The sequence below is a fragment of the Gambusia affinis genome, linkage group LG01 (assembly GCF_019740435.1).
Source record: "Gambusia affinis linkage group LG01, SWU_Gaff_1.0, whole genome shotgun sequence".
Taxonomy (NCBI): domain Eukaryota; kingdom Metazoa; phylum Chordata; class Actinopteri; order Cyprinodontiformes; family Poeciliidae; genus Gambusia; species Gambusia affinis.
In genome coordinates, this window is record NC_057868.1 from 34211710 (window position 1) to 34229005 (window position 17296).

Consider the following 17296-nt stretch of genomic DNA (forward strand, 5'->3'; position numbering starts at 1 on the left):
TGACATCATACTTGACAAAATAGTTTTTTATTTTAGAAAATATTATCGTGGCATTAGTTGTTGAATGGCAAGATAATGAGAAGAAGCATAATTTTGGATTGCATTTTTCCAAAATCAGATGTTGACGTGCAGTAAAACACGTATTTCTTCAAACAATATGCGAAAGTCAAGATGACAATGTTATAACAAAGTTTCTGATGAGTTAATCATGGATTGATTTTAAGGTTCCATTTAATGAGCTGATTTTTTTTTAAATAAACTCTCAGAGTGGAACTTTTTGGGAACTGCCCCCATGGAGGTGTGAAACTGCACATGTGAAAGACGCACAGCTTCAGGATTTGTTCTCTACGAGTATGGGCAGATAGCAGGAAAAAATATGCCCGATAGGATTGTACTGTGTGTGTTGCTTAAAGGATCAGTATTAGGTTAAATTAACTCTTATGTTACTCCCTCTTCAAAAACACTGGGAGAGTCGCTTAGATTCCTTCATGCATGTTTGAAAAATCCTTTAATCTCCAGGTCGTGGCAGCCATTCAGCTTCATGCAAAACGCTTGGGGGAGGTCTATAGCGCCACCTTTGATGATCAGGCTCCTCCTTGGAACTGCAGTTTCCAAGCTTCCGCATCACCGAGCACCCCTCCCCCCCGACTCTGTCATTCAGCTCCTTCAGACTAGCCAACAGCAATTAGCAAACGCCTGGTAGAACTGCACATCACCTGAGCTCAATTTGGCAGCTACTTCTCAGTGCAACGCCAGTAAAAACGATGTTAAAGGGTTAATAGAAGAGAAATGTTGTGATGATTTCATGAAGACAGTGTTGGAAAGAACAGGAGCTTCTTAAAGAAATAGAGACCTAATTTCAAGGTGCTACATTGCAAAGCCAAATATCTTTTAAGAAATATTTGAGATGTATAGTATTTAAGCATTTCTTCCCACATAGCACTGAGCTTATCATATGAACTTCTTTTAAGTCCAAGAAGGGTTATTCACGACATAATGAGGAGCATTGCTGTGATGACATGCAAAAAGAGCATGCCACCAGAAAGAGCACAAAATTCTTAAAAAGACAGAGGCCCAATTTCAAGGTTTCAAATTCAAATTCAATAGTTACTTCATTGTGCTATAAAATGATACTATGTGGCTGGAAAACTCATAATACTGCCCCTTTAAACTACTGAGTTTAACAGACCTCTTGTTTAATACCAAGTTTTTTTATCCCTATAAGTCAGGGTCTGATATTCATTGCTGTAAGATACCCATCCAAAACAAGATAGTTTTACCTGAGTGAAAAATCACGCTTCAGGAAAAAGTATTAAATAATTTATTATTCATCAACATGGACCCTGAGGATGCAGTTTATTAATCGGACAATAATCCATTATTGGCTCAACATACCTTCCTATTTTACAGAGAACCTTATGTAGTCATGTCCACTCTTAAGCTCAATTAACTTACATTAATTACTGGGAAAAATTTTAGTGTCTTGAAAAAAAGGCTACACAGGAATGCACAGAATGTGCCAACTCCCACAGACAGGTTTCAGTGCCAATCGCCTGGATCAAGAAATTCAGTGAATATTGAATATTTACCTGGAGTCCTGCGGCTGAAAACACCCTTTATGGGGGAGCATTAGTTGCAGGTAGGTGCATGCATGGCTTTGCTAACTGCTTCGTTTTTCACCAGTCTGATGAATCAGTATGGAGGATGGTTACATGTTCAGGCAGTAAGATGGAGCTCATCTGTGGACAGTTTCCAATGTGTATTTTTCTCCAAAATAAATCCCAAGTACTTAATTGGAAATATGTTTTAGTTGTTATTTGTGTAGCTTTTTTGAGAAAAAGACTCAAAGTAATTAGTAAATAACTTTGAGATAATTGGAACCAAAACAAATGCGGGAGTCTAATTCTAGAGAAAAGAGACATTTTACAACCACTAAATTCTGATGCTGTTCAAAAATTTTTGCATTTGGTGAAGAAGGAAGTCATGTTCATGTCTTCTTCAGAGATTTTTGTGTAGCTTCCCTCAGTAGTTCTTAGTATAGCGCCACCACATACAAGGAGGTGAACAGGTTTTTTAATTACCATGTCAGCTTAATGTTGCAATTTTGGTCCCCAAGGGTATTATCGGGACTATCGGGTGTGAAAACACCCTGAAATGTTATCACCTCTGATGAAATTAAGTATGGTAGAGTCATCAGAGAACAAGGAACAAGAAACCATTAAATATTAGACAGGTTTCCTCTCTTGCTCTTTTTAAATTTCTTATAAATACAGTCCGTTTGAGTTGGATTGTCTCTGCTTCACATGATGTGAAATTGCAGTCCATTTAGCATATTTTAGTTCTACTTTTATTGTTTTTCATTCTGTTTTATGTCTAGGCTTGATCTGTTATAGTACTGAAAAGATCTTTGGTTAAACAAGTCACTTCCTTAAATGCATTTCATAAATAGGTGCATTAGGGTTTGTAAACTAAGATGTGACATGTTTTACCCTTATAATACATTTTATAAATGATAGCACTTACAATTGGTTGAATGCCAAGTACTTGGGCACTTAAGCTCATCTTATCACAGAGCTGACTCTACATGCTGGGAACACTGAGTATCTTTGGAGTGCAGAAGACGCTCCTGGAGACTTTTTTGATTCTGTGCTGGCATTGGGCGTCCTTGGATATTGTATGTTGGATTAGCAATTTGAGAGGAAACAGTTAGAAAAGCTCAGCAGAACAGCTAGCTGTGTTCTAAGGTGGCCACCTCAACCCCGTGCAGGTAGTGGGAGACAGAAACGTTCTTGCTAAGATAACATCACTGTTGAATAATGTCTCCTACTCCATACATGAAGCTGGTGCTGAACTGGAAAGCTCCTTCAGTGAAGGACTGGTGCATCCTATGGCCACAAAGGTGCTTTAACAAAGATCCTTCCTTCCTGCAGCTGTTAGACTCTGTACCCATCACTCCGACCAACAAAATCAAATTGAATAATTTATATCACTGCTGTTATTTGCAATGTTTCCAAATATTACTTTTGTTATTTAGATATTTTTAGGTCTTGTAAAAAGTCTGCTTTTTCATGCACAAATAGTACATAAACATTTTCTAAATTTCTTGATCATACTCAGTTGTGCATTTCTTTGAATCAGAGTTTGCTATTTTTAATAGTACTATATTTGCTTGTATAAAGTTTGTCCTTTCTGTACAACATGTTATTTCTTTCATTTTTATTTATGTATAATATATGCTTCAGCTTGCATGATATAATTTAGCATGTACTCACATGTTAAATATTTGATTTTAAATAACTACATACTTTAAAACATTAAGACAGCTATCAAGTTTACTTGAAAAATTCTATTAATTTACATGCAAATTAAACATGATAGTGTTGGACCAAAAACATCATCAACAAGCAGGAAACCAGTTTTTTGGTGACAGAAATAAAAAAAGAATGATGAAGAATAGTCTGGATATGCTTACAATAGATTATCATGAAAATGCTCGAACTACAAGTCAAAGACTGTTCACTGGTCCACTTTGTGAAAATTATGTGTAGGTCAAGAAGAAACTGAAGAGGTGAGGGAATGAAATGGTTTGTTTAAGATTTGAAGTGGTTTTAGAAAAGATGAAATGGCAGTGGGAAAGAAATGGGGATACAACCTGGTAAAGTGCAGAGATTAGTCTGAGGCAATATTGTAATTAGCAAGGTATGAGACAGTTTACTTAAAGATACAACAGGTTAATAAGAAGGGGCACAATTGCAATGGGTATGAAATTTCATGGGAATTAGCAACGGGAGGAAATTGATCTAGCACATTTTGTGCAACATTTTTTTTATTTTCTTACCTGAGCAGAGAAGCTGACCACTTTCTGAGTCAGCTCCTGTTTACATTGGGGGAGGTCATAGTTCATGGTTGGAGACTCTGGAATGTAATGCTAGGCAAATGCATGCAATTTTAAATAACATTCACTCCGGAAATAATAAAACATAACTGTTCCCTTTCTGTTTCATTTCCTTTTTTTCAGTCTACAACTTCTTTCACCTCTGTTTGGTGGTAAGTGATTAAACCTGGAAAATCTAAGAATCAATGAGCAGTAAAGTGGGAGGGGGTTGGGTTTCGTCGTACTTTTGGTGGCCCATTTATCATATCTCCGCCCTCCAGTATTCCTGCTCCCCCTGAGGGCGGCTCTTTAAATTGTCCAAAAACTCCTCCTGTCCGGCGCCTTTTTTCCTTTATCTGCAAGAGAGAAGCCGCACGTGCGTTGTATTGAATGCCGTTGGATTAAACTCCTCGTCCTGCTGGTAAAAATATATAAAACATATATTTTTTATTTTAAAAAAATATATTTAAAAAAAGCAACTATTTTATTTTAAGTCATTGCTGTTTTAAAGCTGCATGAGCCGGGGTTTAAATGGGCGGGCTGTGTGTTATCTGACGAATAAAAGCTGTAGCCTATGATCGGCTATTTAACCGGTTAGCCGCATACAAACCAGCTTGTGCTTAAAGGGAAACAATTCGGCTTTAATTTTAAGACGGAGGCGATAAATCCGTGTAAATAAAGGTGGGTGCATAAATGGAGATGTGCTAAGCTAGAAATTATTCAATGCAGTGTTTTATTATTATTATTTTTACAGAGTCCCTAGCTCCGGCGGGAGAAGGCTGCACGCGCTCAACGTGAAGCCGTCTTTTGTTGCTTCGGCTCGGGGTTTTAGCCGCTGAGCGGCCGCCTCCTCCGCTTGAATCCTCAGTGTCATTTTAGAAAAATCCGAGCGAGCATTCAGTCGGGGCTCCTAGCTTGCAAATGCAAACGAGCACACAGCAGCCATTGTGTGTGTTGGCGGATCTCTCCGCGGCCACGGCGTGCAGACCTGCTGTGAGATAGTTCTGTGTGCACAGGCCTGATCGTGGGGGTACGGCAGCCTCGGCAAAGAGGAAAAACGAGGCCTCTAAGCATGGTTTAGTATAGAGGCATGTAATAGTCATTTGCAGGTTGTGTCCTTTCAGTATCATGCAGTCTGTTTTTGCCGTAAACCTCTTGTGTAGCAGCGCGCCGATGAGACAAAAATAGAGCTGGAAATAAGCGCGGATTAATTGAGTTAAACAGTGCGCGGTTAGGTCGGTCATTTGGGTTTGTTGTTGCGGTCAATGAGTTTAGTGGCTCGACTACTCCTCATTTCTACATGTTTTGTGTGTATACTCGACGCTTCGTCTTGCACCAAGGCCAACCAGTGTGATATATATATTTATATATATATATATATATATATATATATATATATATATATATATATATATATATATATATATATATATATATATATATTTATATATATATATATATATTTTTTTTTTATTGCATAGGTTGAAAAGCTAAGCAAACATGAGCGACAAGGGGACAGTCTCAACGAAAGATAAGGAGGGGGCAGAGAAGAGAGGGCGTGGAAGACCCCGTAAGCAGCCGCAGGTAAAATCCTCAGACGTAAGTAGTGTCCCTTTACTTCTACCTGCTCTGTCTCGTTTGCCTGCCTGTCCTACTACTACTAACCTCATTCGCACAAGAACAAGGATTATGTAATAATACCTCCAAATAGATTTCCATATCTTACTTGCAGATAACCAAAATAACCCCCTCAGTTGCCATCTGTTGCATCTGATGCTTCTGCAGATACTATTGCAGGTAAAAGGCTGTACATGTCCGTGTCCTCCTGAGGTGAAGACTGAAATGAATGTAGTTAGGCCAGCTCCAGGATGGCCTTGTAACCATTTGTTTAGTTGCTTATCAGTGGAGAGATTTACAATAAACTTCCTCCCTGGTTTGCAAGCAACCCGTAACCCAACACCTTTAAACTGGTCTTAACCCCCCTCCCCACTACTCCACACTCCAGGCCCACCCCCGCTCCCTCACTGTGATGCATGACATAGCAGAGGCGAAGCGCAGAGTGGATCATATAGATGTCCCTCAGCCTGCTGTGTTTTACTATTGAGTTCCTCTGTTGCTAAGAGCTGTGGTGATAAACACTCCAGAAATGCAACAGTAGACAAGTCGGCTATGACACGGCTTCTAACCACAAGGTACGCATGAAAGGATGAGTCATGCCACGCCGAATTCACCTAACTGTACAAGGTGGTGGTATTTTCCTAAATGCCTATCAGTGTTAAATTGTTTTTGTTTCAATTCTATGAAATGTATTGACGTGTTTGAGCTCATTTATGCCAAGGAACTTTAAATCGTCAAAGAGAAGACAGTGAACGTTCTTACATTTCTATGTGTGTTATTGTATGTAAACTTCAACCTGTTTGTTTTCAGGAGGCAAGTGGGTCCCCAACTCCAAAGAGGCCCCGAGGGCGACCAAAGGGGAGCAAAAATAAGACAACTGGTGGCAAGGGCAAAGTAAGCCTCCTCAGAATGGGAGTTTCAGCTGCAACCGAAAGTATACAGAAAGATGTTACAGATGGCAGTTGATGTATCTATTTTTATTTTTATTTTTTTCTAGATTAAGCCCTTCCTGTTTGAAACTCCAGATCCCTTTTGGTTAAGGAGTGCTTGTAGCAGCACTTAACCTCATCCGTCTAAAGGATGTCAGGCTGTTGATTTTGATTCTTTTTTTTCTTTTTTTGCCTACCACCTAATGGTGTCAGAAATAGCATGGCGACTGCTTCCCACTGTACAGAATCTTTGCTGCTTTACCCTTGGGTTGGTAGGGGGGGCTATAGCTGTGTGGAAGATGGCGGAGGAGAGGCGGGGGTGATGATGCTCACTCGGTGCATCCTGTCCTCCAGCTTCCTGCAGCTTGTCACATGCACTGTGTGGTGCAGGTGCAGCGGCTGCAAGACTGTTTCCAGGCTGACACTGAGCGCCCCCTCTGCCTCCAGCAGGCACACAGCCCTAGTTCTTCACTGCCTGTCGTCTCCATAGCAACAACAGATTTTCTTTTCCCCTCTTCCTTCGCCCCAACCCTTCCAGCTCCCCTGTGTGCTCTCGCTTGCTGCTATCTATGGGAAAGGGAGGAATGGAGGGAGTTCACGAGACGCACACATGCGTGTGCACTGATATAGGTTTAGGAGCAACGGAGGGTTTGTGTCTCTGCTCGGTTTCACCAGCTGTCTCTGCGCCTTGGACCAGGTGGCCAGCGAACTGGAGTGCCCTGTGTGCAGTTCCCGTCGGCCTTCCAGATAATAGCCAATGAACCCAATGCCCCCTTTCTATCTGTCCAGTTGTAGTGCTTCCACTGCCACCTAGAGGCGATGTGCTATAACAGATTTGTTTTGTGCTCAAGCCTGCAACTCTACAACTCACTGAGATCGCAACTTAATGCTGAGAACCTTGTAACAGCCTTGGTGGCCTTCTGTGGTTTTCTTTCACAGAAAGGTGCAGGAGCCTCACCTGCAGCAGGAAAACGCAGGGGACGACCCAAGAAGGAGGCAAGTTTGCTGCTCAAATCTTGAGTTTATGACTCCAATAAATATCTTTCCGTTTAAATATTTTGGTTTGCTCAAGGGTTCAGATCTGTTATTGCTAGTCGGTTGCTCCGAACAGGAATCAAAGGCAAAATAAACGAGACTAGAGAATGCATGTTTCAAAGTAAAGCATTTTTAAAGGGGCAGACTTATGCAATCGACTTGATTTTAGCTTTATATAGCGTTTTGTTAGTCCCTCATCAAAAACATACATGTAGTGTTGCCTTGACTCTTTTGTACAAGTTTAAGAAATTCTTTAATCTCCCATGGCAATCAAGCACCGCCTTCGATGGCACAGCCATTCCGAGCTACTGTGTCAGAGCATTCTTCCCTTGTGACTCCCCTACTCAACTCCTTCAAACTAGCCAGCAGCAATTAGCAATCAGCTGGTGAAACTGTGCATCTGCTGAGTTCATTATAGGAGCTACTTCTCAGTACAACACTGGTTAAATACATTAAAAGGTTGATAGAGCAGCGCTGTTGTAATGACTTCCTTAAGATGGATTGTTGGAAAGAGCAGAAGTTTCTTAAAGATACAGGCCCAATTCCAAAGTGCTCAATTTCAAGGTCAAATTTCTTTAAGTCATATTTGACATAAACAGCATTTTTATAACCACTGAAGGTAACAATTATTGTGATAATACTGCCCCTTTAAGATTAAACTAAACAGATTTAAACTTTAGTATTTCTGACACAAAATTGAACTACAATCAAGAACAAACATATGGGTAGGAAATGGTTTTACATGTATAAAAGTAGGTACAAATTGGCAGCGGTTGAAACTGACCAGCTAGAATCAACTTTAACACAAGCTGTACCCTAAACCATTTCTGTCCCAGAGTGAGTGACTGTCTGGTGAGTGACATTCCTTTTTAAGAAGCAAAGTGAATTGGGGATTCATTCATACAGACCGGCCATTTCTTTATGGCAAGTCTCCACCTGATTGTGCTAACATGTAGAGGTTTTTTTTCACAGTATCTGTGGCCTTAGGCAAGAATTTGAGGTTTAGTAGTAACATTCTGATATGCATCATTTGTTTGAACTCCAGGAGACATGTGGATTGCATTAGTCATAGTGAGGAGTGACCCAAAAGTCCCCTCCTTAACATGGCCCACCTGTTTGTTTGTTTTTTGTTGGCATTTTTATATTTTATGAATGAACAACTTGGAGTAAGTGAGTGGAAGAAAAAAAAAACCAGGATGGTTCATTATGACTCACCGGTGATGAATCACTATTCACTACAGTTGCTTCTCCCTTCCCCTGGGAGCTTTTTCATGCCACAGTGGTTTGTCAAAGAACACTTATTTAATTTCTTTTTGTTAAGTTGGCACTTGACAAAAAGCAGTCACATCGAGGCATGAATCACAGGCACCGATTGTTTACGCCACTTCAGACATTGTCTTTTGTCCCTGTATGTTGTGGGCGTATGCAGAAAGTCTGACTTTACTTTTTCTGACACAGGAGAAGGAGGAAAAGGCATCCCAAGAATCATCTGAGGAAGAGGAGGAGGAAGATGACCAGTAATTCAATACATGCTACCTCACTCTACATACTGACTTACTGTTATCCAGAAACTGGGCTGTATCAACACCAGTGCCACCACTTGACCACTGTTCACGACAAAGCCCTCCCTTTTGTCAAAGGGTGGGGCTAACACAGACATATATCATGCAGCAGCACTGGATTTAAACAAAATGGACTTGATCAAGCATAGATCTAAGCATTACATGACAGGTAACAGCCCTTCTACATGTCATGTTATCACAAGTCTTTTATACTGGACAAGGTGTGCTCTGAAGAGCCTGGGTGTTTGTTAGTCTCCCCTAAAGACCGTTAGGACATTTTTCCTCTGCTTAGTGTCATTTATTGCATCTGCTATAGTAGAACATATAGACTTTCTTGTTTTTGTATTGGACAAAGGTAAATTTTTACCCATTTGCTGTTTAGTTTTGTTACATGTGAGTAAAGTGATTAACCTATCCTTTGCATTGTATTCTAGATGGAGATGAGCTTCAGCATTTAGGACGAGCATAGGTTACTGATGGTAGAGGTGTCCGTTTCATGTCGAGTTCATTCATGATTTTTTATTTTGTTTTTGTTTTTCAAACTCTGGACAGATCTGGACATCTTCCACCTGACCGCTTTTTCCTGTAGAGCAGTGTAGATTTTAGAGGAGCTTAAAACATTCTCAGTCCTTTTTGCATGTAGTGGGGAGATGTAAAGTAAGTTTGCTGGGTTTTTCTTTTTTTTTTTCTTCATCAAAATACTCTGATCAGACTTGCAGTTTGTTCCTCTGGGTTATATACCATTTAAAAGAAACCATGAGTGTGCTGCTTTTTGTGTTTTATAACAATTCTTTTTGGTATATTTTTAGAAAGAGTTTTAGGCTGAAAAGTAATCTGTCGTTTCTTCAGGGAGCTTTTACAAATGCGGTTACTTTTTTTTTTTTCCCCTCTTTTTTTTTCTTCATGCGCTCACTCACTCACTGCAATTGGTCAAACAAGGAGTATGATTGTAATAGTGGATAGTTGGTGGCACTACTATCCAACAGGGCTGTACATTTTTTATTTCTCATTCCATTTAGCCGTCACTGCTTAATCTAGCTTCTTCCTCACTTAGTAACGTAACGGTAACCCTACTTTCCTTAATCTTCTGAAGATGTGTGTTGTTTGTGTCTACTACATTTTTTTTTTTTTCCATTGTCAGGGAACCTGTATCCATAATACACTTAACTGGGTTTCCCCCCTACACACACACACCGAAGCTGCTACAACCTCAGTTACAAAACCCCGGAAAACTGCAAACAGGCTAAACAAAGCCTGGATTCTCATACCTCAATTGAACAGCTTACTTCACCTTATGATTGCATTCAACTGGTTTTTCTATTTTTAATGTAACCTCTGACAAGAATTAAGTTTTTCTTTTTTCATCTTTTTGATCATGTTGACTAGGTGTAAAATGTAATTGTGCGCCAGACTTTGCAGACAGGTTTTTAAATGTGTGAAGCAAGTCAGGGAGACCTGTCAGCTCAACAATTGTGTTCGCTGACTGTGGTAGACTAGCAGGTGTGTTTTTATCTTTTTTTTTGTTTGTTTTTTTTCTTCTGCACTGAAATGTTGGATTTTCATGGACAAATGCGAGTTTGTGTAGAGTAGGCTCTCTTCACTGTTCAGTCAGGCGCTGTGCATTCTGCATTAACGCACAGAGCTGCTCTCATCGTTTTCATTAAAGTCGTACAGTCTCTTGTCTTTGTCCCCTTCCAACTACACAACTGTATCTAGACATTTCTCTTTAAATCATGCATTTGTTGATTTATATACTGTAAACTCAATAGGATGGGATCATGCTTTTTAATGTACACCTATATAAATGTACAATGTCTATATTTCTATGGTGCCCTACAATTTGTATCAGAAATGGACAATAAAGAGAACTTTCTTTGTCATTTTTGCCATGTTTATTGTACTAATGCCACCTAATTTGAACTCTTGTTTAAAAAAACAAGTTATATTACAATATTTTAAGAAGCAACAATACAGTCTAAGCAAAAGTACAGGTAGATCCCAATAATTTTAAATCATATCAAATTATTTAGAATTTGTAATTATACAGATTCCTTACTTAGTGGTATGGGTAGCTTTGTTTACTTTAAGGAATATGGTTTGCACATAAGGAAAACTCCAGTTTTTCCTTCCACTTAGCTTTCCATATTCTGATTACAGTGCACTCAGCCTGTTTACCGGTCTCTTCTTCAAAAAAAAGCCTTTTGCAGTTCGTCTTCTGTTTACTGTCTTGTGCTAGGAACTGCAACAGACTAATTTGTTTCAAAGGAACAGTAACTGCATGCGGCTGCATGTAGTGCTGATTTTCAGCAACATTCACTATTACCATGGCCATTAAAATCAGTAATCGTTTTATCCCTGCAACATAAGTTGCGTACCTGAACAAATGTGTATAAGGTATGCATTCTCACAATCTGCTTCATAATGATCTAATCTGACCACATGACCTACACCCATGTAACATTTTATGAGACACTAAATTGGGGGTTTTCCACAGTTGCTATAGTTGTAAAAGTAAAAAGCTTGAAATATACTAACCTGTAATATCAGTTTCACTTTATTAGAATTACTGACAATTTCAATTGTCTAGAACTGCATTCAAAAAGAAAAGAAAAGAATCCCAACATCACAGCAATAGTACATAGACAAAAGTATCGTAAAGTTGGATTCTTAAACGCAAGTCATTCCAGATAAGATATATGAAAATCTTTGAGTGGTGCATTTAAGGTTTCTTTATGATTAAAAAGAGAAACCTGACAAGCATGAAAAATGTATGTAAAGGCTCCAAATACCGGAACAGTGAAGCCGTCCATAAACACGAACAGACCCACAGCTAAGTTTACATTCAACAAATGAAAGGCAAAAGTTTATAATGTGTAAAAGGTTTCCTGAGTCCTGGAAACAGTCAGACGTATGGAATTCATCTGAGCAGATTTTTCAGCCAGACGTAAATTTTCTGGTGCCATGCCTTGAAGACAGGACATATTTTCAGATCCAGTCACAACTCATTTAAGAGCTGGGAGGAAGTTGGTGTTATTTGCTCGAGGTTTTTACATTTCATGCCAATGTAAAGAGTCACGGGATTTGGCAAAGCAGGACAAAATAAAATAGAGCTTTCCAAGGCAGCGGTTCAAAGCAACAAAATGAAAGGAGGATGTTTTAAGCCTTTGACTAGAAACAAAACAGAAACTAAAAACAAGATTTCTTTACCAATTTTCACCTGATCAATATGGGGCTTTGCATTTGTAATCATAAAGCTGTTTCATCAAAGAAGCCACTATTGCTCTGCAAACAACCTCTGCACATGCCAGATCTGAGCGCTGATGTTTAACTAGTACATAACATTCGCAGCCCTACCACAGTGAACGCAGGCAGCAAGTTATGTGAGCGGTACGGATGCCTACTGCAACCCACAGGAACACGGCTGCTTGCCACAAGCTGCCCACAACAGCATTAAGAATGTAAACAAAACACCAAATGCACAAGAGGCTTTGTCTTCTGATTTTCCAGACTTTGGTGCCGCAGAGTACGACAGTAAAAATGCATTTGAATAAATAATTTCCAATAAATAAGTAACAAGTAATTCATCGCTTTGGCTCTTAAATCGCCGATGTAATTGGGATAAACAGGAGCAAAATAGAGCAATGTGACAGATGAGTTAAAAGAAGGGACAATCTTTGAGTCTGAAGGTTGTCTTCTCTCTCCTCAGCATCCTGGGCCAGGCTGAGCTGTCATCAAGCAGTCACATCTTTGGACAGAAGAGGTTGCTGCTGTTGATAGCTTCTTGCCCAGCCTTGCACAATCTGTGCACATGAAACACAGCAGAACAGATTAACTAAGTCAAAGGTTTCCAGTGAGGATATGCAAACCTCCTCCGATCTCGATGACAAAGTTTTTGACCAAAACGGAACAATCCATGATGCAGATTTTGACTTTTGTTAAAAACATACTGGACATGAATACATTTAGGAGAATAAACAGCCTCTATAACATAAGATGTAAATACTGAACAGTTTTCTGTCTTAGTACTTGATGTCTTGCATGAGAAACTGAAAGCGATGCAATATTGCAACGTCTTAAAGAGTAACTCTCCATCACCATCTAGTGCTCAACTCAACTCTACGCAGCAGTGGTAGCAGTGAAGCTGATAATACTTTTTTTTCTTGAATCTATTGACTTAAAGCTATGAGATGAGTAAAATTTACATGAGGAAAAGTAATGCTGTGCAAATCAATTACCATTTTTGCGTTTCTCAAGAAATTTTTAGAACAATTACATTTTGAAAATCAACTCCATTTTGTAGACTACCACAGATCAGCTTCAGCGCAACTCCTAAATCCATGTAGAGTTCCAACTAGACTGTGCATCACAAAAGATGTAGTGGATTATCACAGAGTAGCAAATATGACATAAAATATAATACAGGATTGAATGAAGTACATGTAAAATTATTTAGGAAATACACATAGGACAGATACATAGTTCCAGAAGCCACATAAATCCTAAGAATGCATACATTTATAACATTTGGTGCACCAAATATTAAGCATAGACATAGATCTGAATACAAATGTCAGAACCTATTACGAAATACTTAAAATTCTGATAACTTCTATCTAGTTATTAAAATATATAGAAATGGTCTTTTACAAAGATTTATTGGATTCTCTGCCTCAAGTTAATGTTTTTAATGCCTTCAAATGTCTAACAAGCAAAAAGAAGATAAAATCTGATGTTTTGTTATGTCTCATACTTGATAAAAATTTGTATTAACATTTTGTACCTGGTTTATCTTCTATCTGTATGCTTCAAGGACAAAGTAAAAACAAAATAGTGCAAATAAAACTATTTCCCATCAACTGAAGTACAACCCCTGGTATCAGTATCTAAACAATATTAGATACTTAAGGCTAAAACTTTAAACTCAAGGCCAACTGTGACCTTAGTTAGATTACACAAAGATACTCTGAATCAAATTTATATTCCTATAAATAAAGCACAACTTGAATTTGGGAAATCCAAAGTTTTTCTATACTTGTCCTCACACTGGAAACTGTTAAAAGTAAGTTTTACACGTTTAGTATTCTTCTACAAGACGCTGTAAAAACGACATGTCCACGAACGATGAACTGAATTGACTCCAAAACAGGTCAAAGGTTACTAATGTGGGCAGCGATGAAGAGATTTTGGTTTGAACCTGAAAGAAAAGCTGTCATGAAAAACACTGCCTGCTATCTTTGTGCTGTTTGTTGCATTTAGATTTAAATTTGTAAAAGGGGAAGATACATGCAATTTGAGGAACTACAGAAGTCTAAAGCTAAATGTTGCAACTAAAGATAACAGTGGGCATGTTTTTACACTGTCAACGACACACTCCACAAATACAGAGTGAAAGATGGTAGTTTTACTAATAAAATGTTTTCACTCTGGATTCATAGGAATCCAACTAAAGATGTTCCTCATCGGATATAATAGTAAAGTTCCAGAACCTTTTAGGTCTTCTGGTTCTGGTTCTGCTCTGCATCCCCAGAACCAGAACCAAACGAGGAGAAGTGGCATTTATCATCTATGCACCAAAAATCTGGAACAAACTTCCAGAAAACTGTAAAACAGCTGAAACACTGACTTCCTTTAAATCCCAACTAAAATCCCACTTGTTTAGAGTTGTATTTGAAACGTAATCAATTGCAAGTTTATTGACGGAATCTGACTTGATGTTGCGTTTTTATTGATTCTATGTTGCATTGTGTTTTTGTGTTTGATTTGATGTAAAGCACTTTGAAATGCCTTGCTGCTGAAATGTGCTATACAAATAAAATTTGATTGATTGATTGATTGATAAACACCTTTCCTTTAATTTACAAAGGACACTGTCACTGAGAGTTTGCATCTCCTACCCTTGTGTCCTCTTCTCTCCACAAAAGCTCCTGTTCAACTTCATGAAGCTCCTCTGCAGGGTCATACGTGTAAACAGGTAACAGCTGATGCCGAAGTCTGTCCATCCTAAGGCAGAAGATAAAGTGCATCAAGAAATCAATGGGTCACACTGAGGAAGTAAGAGGGAGCTAATCAATACCCTAAGTTTGTTCTCACCTCCTTTTTCTACGCAGACAAAAAATCTAGAACAAACAAAATAAAAAGTGCATGAGAGCAGTGTCTTTCTAAGTCTCTAATGTCACACATTCTGATGAGCTACTTACCAAAACTGTAGCAATTCCAGCAATAGTTATAAGAAGGAATGTCACCAGCACATAGCTCACCGCCACACCCCCATCTTTGTGGGTAGGGGGCTGAGTGGTAGTGCTGTTCATCCTAATTATCGTTCAAGGGGGAAAGGGCCACAGGGGGCCTGCTTGTGTGTGGGATCTTTGTACAGGCACCAGTCCCCCCTCCTCCTGTTGGCTGACACTGTGTTGCAGTGGCTCTGTCGTCAGACTGCCCCCTTGTTTATGCCTCATCCTCGTCGTTCATGTGACTTCCACATGGTATCACTGCCCTCCCTAATCAGCGAGCAATCTAAGGAAGCACAAAATGGAAATGGTTTGTACACAGCTGTCTGTCTGGCAAGGAAAGTGTAAAACAAATAGAAAGAGGAAGATTTAGGAGTAAGAGAACCAGTCACGCTGCTGAAACTATTGATTAAAAGACTAAAGATTTAAACAGGCTAATGTCAACAAGCCGTATTTTACTGATTTGCCACGATTAGCACTTGTTTAAAAAAAGGCCCGCCATCTAAACCAATGCATTCCTTACCAATAAGTCAAATGTTACCTTTACGCCTCACCTAACTGCTGTAATAAAAGTGTCTTCAACGCTACAAATATTTTCTGTTTAGCTGCTGTAACGTGATGGTGAGTTTCCTGCAGCATTGCGCAAAACAGGTGATTAAACTGCGATAAATATAATTTACTCGGTCAGTAAGACTAAATACGCGACCTGCTGTAACATGTTCTACTCATTTTAGGTCAATTCTTACTCACTCTGCAGAATAAAAAGCCTTCTTTCCTTTAAGACTTGACGTTCACTAGCTTCAGACAGACGACCTTTCACTACCAGTGACAACAGTGTACGAGCTTCCGGTTTGAACCCTTCAGAATAAAAGACTGATCTCACGTGAAGCATCGAAAATCAAAAGTAATTTTAACTCGATGTATTTTTATTTGGATTCTCCGTCATGGACCAACACAAAGTATTGTATATTTATGATGTGGAATAAAATTATGTATGATATATGTAAATTCGTACATATTTAGAGACTGAAATCTTTGCCCGTTCTTTTCCACAGAATATTTAAAGCACAGTCAGATTGGATGAGTGAAATCTAAGTTTTCAGTTGGACTTAGGTGTATATATTAGACTTAGGTCTAATATGTTAATCCTACTACTTTATGGTAGGATGTTCATACGTGTTCAAGTGTACAAATGTATTTGGTACACTTAAAACTCCATTTTAGCTCTTTTTGGTGTCCTGTTGAATGTGATTTCCCTCAATCTTACGTCTTTTGCAGCTTCCAACAGATTTTCTCCCCATATCACTCTAAAAAAATTTTTATGACTGTCAAAATGTTTCCCCACATCAATCTGAAAAAAAAAAGAAAATAAATAAATAAGAGAGCAAAGAGTGCAAACCAACAACCTTGAGCTTCTCATCTACATTGTTTAATGGTCAAACTGTCCAGCTTCATATCAAGTAGTTTTATAACTTCCACTTTTATAGTCATATTTAACTTTCTCAGACAAGTAAACCACAACGTCATGAAATTATGTAAAACATTAATCTCATAATCTTTTAGTCTGGAAAAAGGTTGTGTTGACAGGTTTAAGGTCATACAGATAAAATACCTTGTTTGGGCTTTCAGTTGCTAGTTCTGATGACGAGAGATACCGAGATTGTTTCAACAGCTTTATAAAGGCACAACTATCTGATGGTTGCTTGTCAACATGAATCTAAAAAATGAAAAGTCAAACAAACAAGAGTTATGCCACATCTTGCCATTTCAAAACGAACTGCATTGTTGGTTGCTCTTTTGGCAACTCTACTTTCAAAGAATAAAATAGAACAGAGAGCAAATTATGTTGCTATGACTCTTGTTAGAAAAGTCTAAACCAAACAGATACATGTCTGAGATACTAAAGAGGTCTTTTACAGTTTCGGCACATTATTTCCTCAACTGTGTCCTAATTGTCCACTTTTTCAACAAGATCTTGCAAGAGAAGGAATCTGTGTTTCCACTACTGTTAAAAAGTCTCTTTGCCGGTTCAATCATCAGAAAATAAAAGCG

General features: G+C 38.7%; 2 protein-coding genes across 6 annotated transcripts; one reads left to right on the forward strand and one right to left on the reverse strand.

Moving 5' to 3' along the window:
* The first annotated feature begins 4160 nt into the window (after positions 1 to 4160).
* hmga1a (high mobility group AT-hook 1a) lies at positions 4161 to 10897 on the forward strand. Of its 4 annotated transcripts, none has more exons than XM_044129019.1 (5): positions 4161 to 4295; positions 5356 to 5473; positions 6302 to 6385; positions 7360 to 7416; positions 8914 to 10897. In XM_044129019.1, exons 2-5 carry the CDS (start codon positions 5375 to 5377, stop codon positions 8974 to 8976), a joined length of 303 nt encoding a protein of 100 aa, XP_043984954.1. In that variant the 5' UTR covers positions 4161 to 4295; positions 5356 to 5374; the 3' UTR covers positions 8977 to 10897. The 4 variants fall into 4 exon arrangements, with proteins under 4 accessions (XP_043984954.1, XP_043984961.1, XP_043984971.1 ...); XM_044129026.1 differs by having other exon boundaries at positions 4216 to 4295; positions 5356 to 5458; XM_044129036.1 differs by lacking the exon at positions 4161 to 4295 and adding an exon at positions 4433 to 4555 and having other exon boundaries at positions 5356 to 5458.
* Positions 10898 to 11555: 658 nt separating this feature from the next.
* smim29 (small integral membrane protein 29) lies at positions 11556 to 16110 on the reverse strand. Of its 2 annotated transcripts, none has more exons than XM_044128990.1 (5): positions 15995 to 16110; positions 15215 to 15530; positions 15108 to 15133; positions 14912 to 15017; positions 11556 to 12817 (listed from the first exon to the last, which is right to left on the reverse strand). In XM_044128990.1, exons 2-5 carry the CDS (start codon positions 15323 to 15325, stop codon positions 12749 to 12751), a joined length of 312 nt encoding a protein of 103 aa, XP_043984925.1. In that variant the 5' UTR covers positions 15326 to 15530; positions 15995 to 16110; the 3' UTR covers positions 11556 to 12748. The 2 variants fall into 2 exon arrangements, with proteins under 2 accessions (XP_043984925.1, XP_043984931.1); XM_044128996.1 differs by lacking the exon at positions 15995 to 16110 and adding an exon at positions 15768 to 15950 and having other exon boundaries at positions 12602 to 12817.
* Positions 16111 to 17296: the final 1186 nt, after the last annotated feature.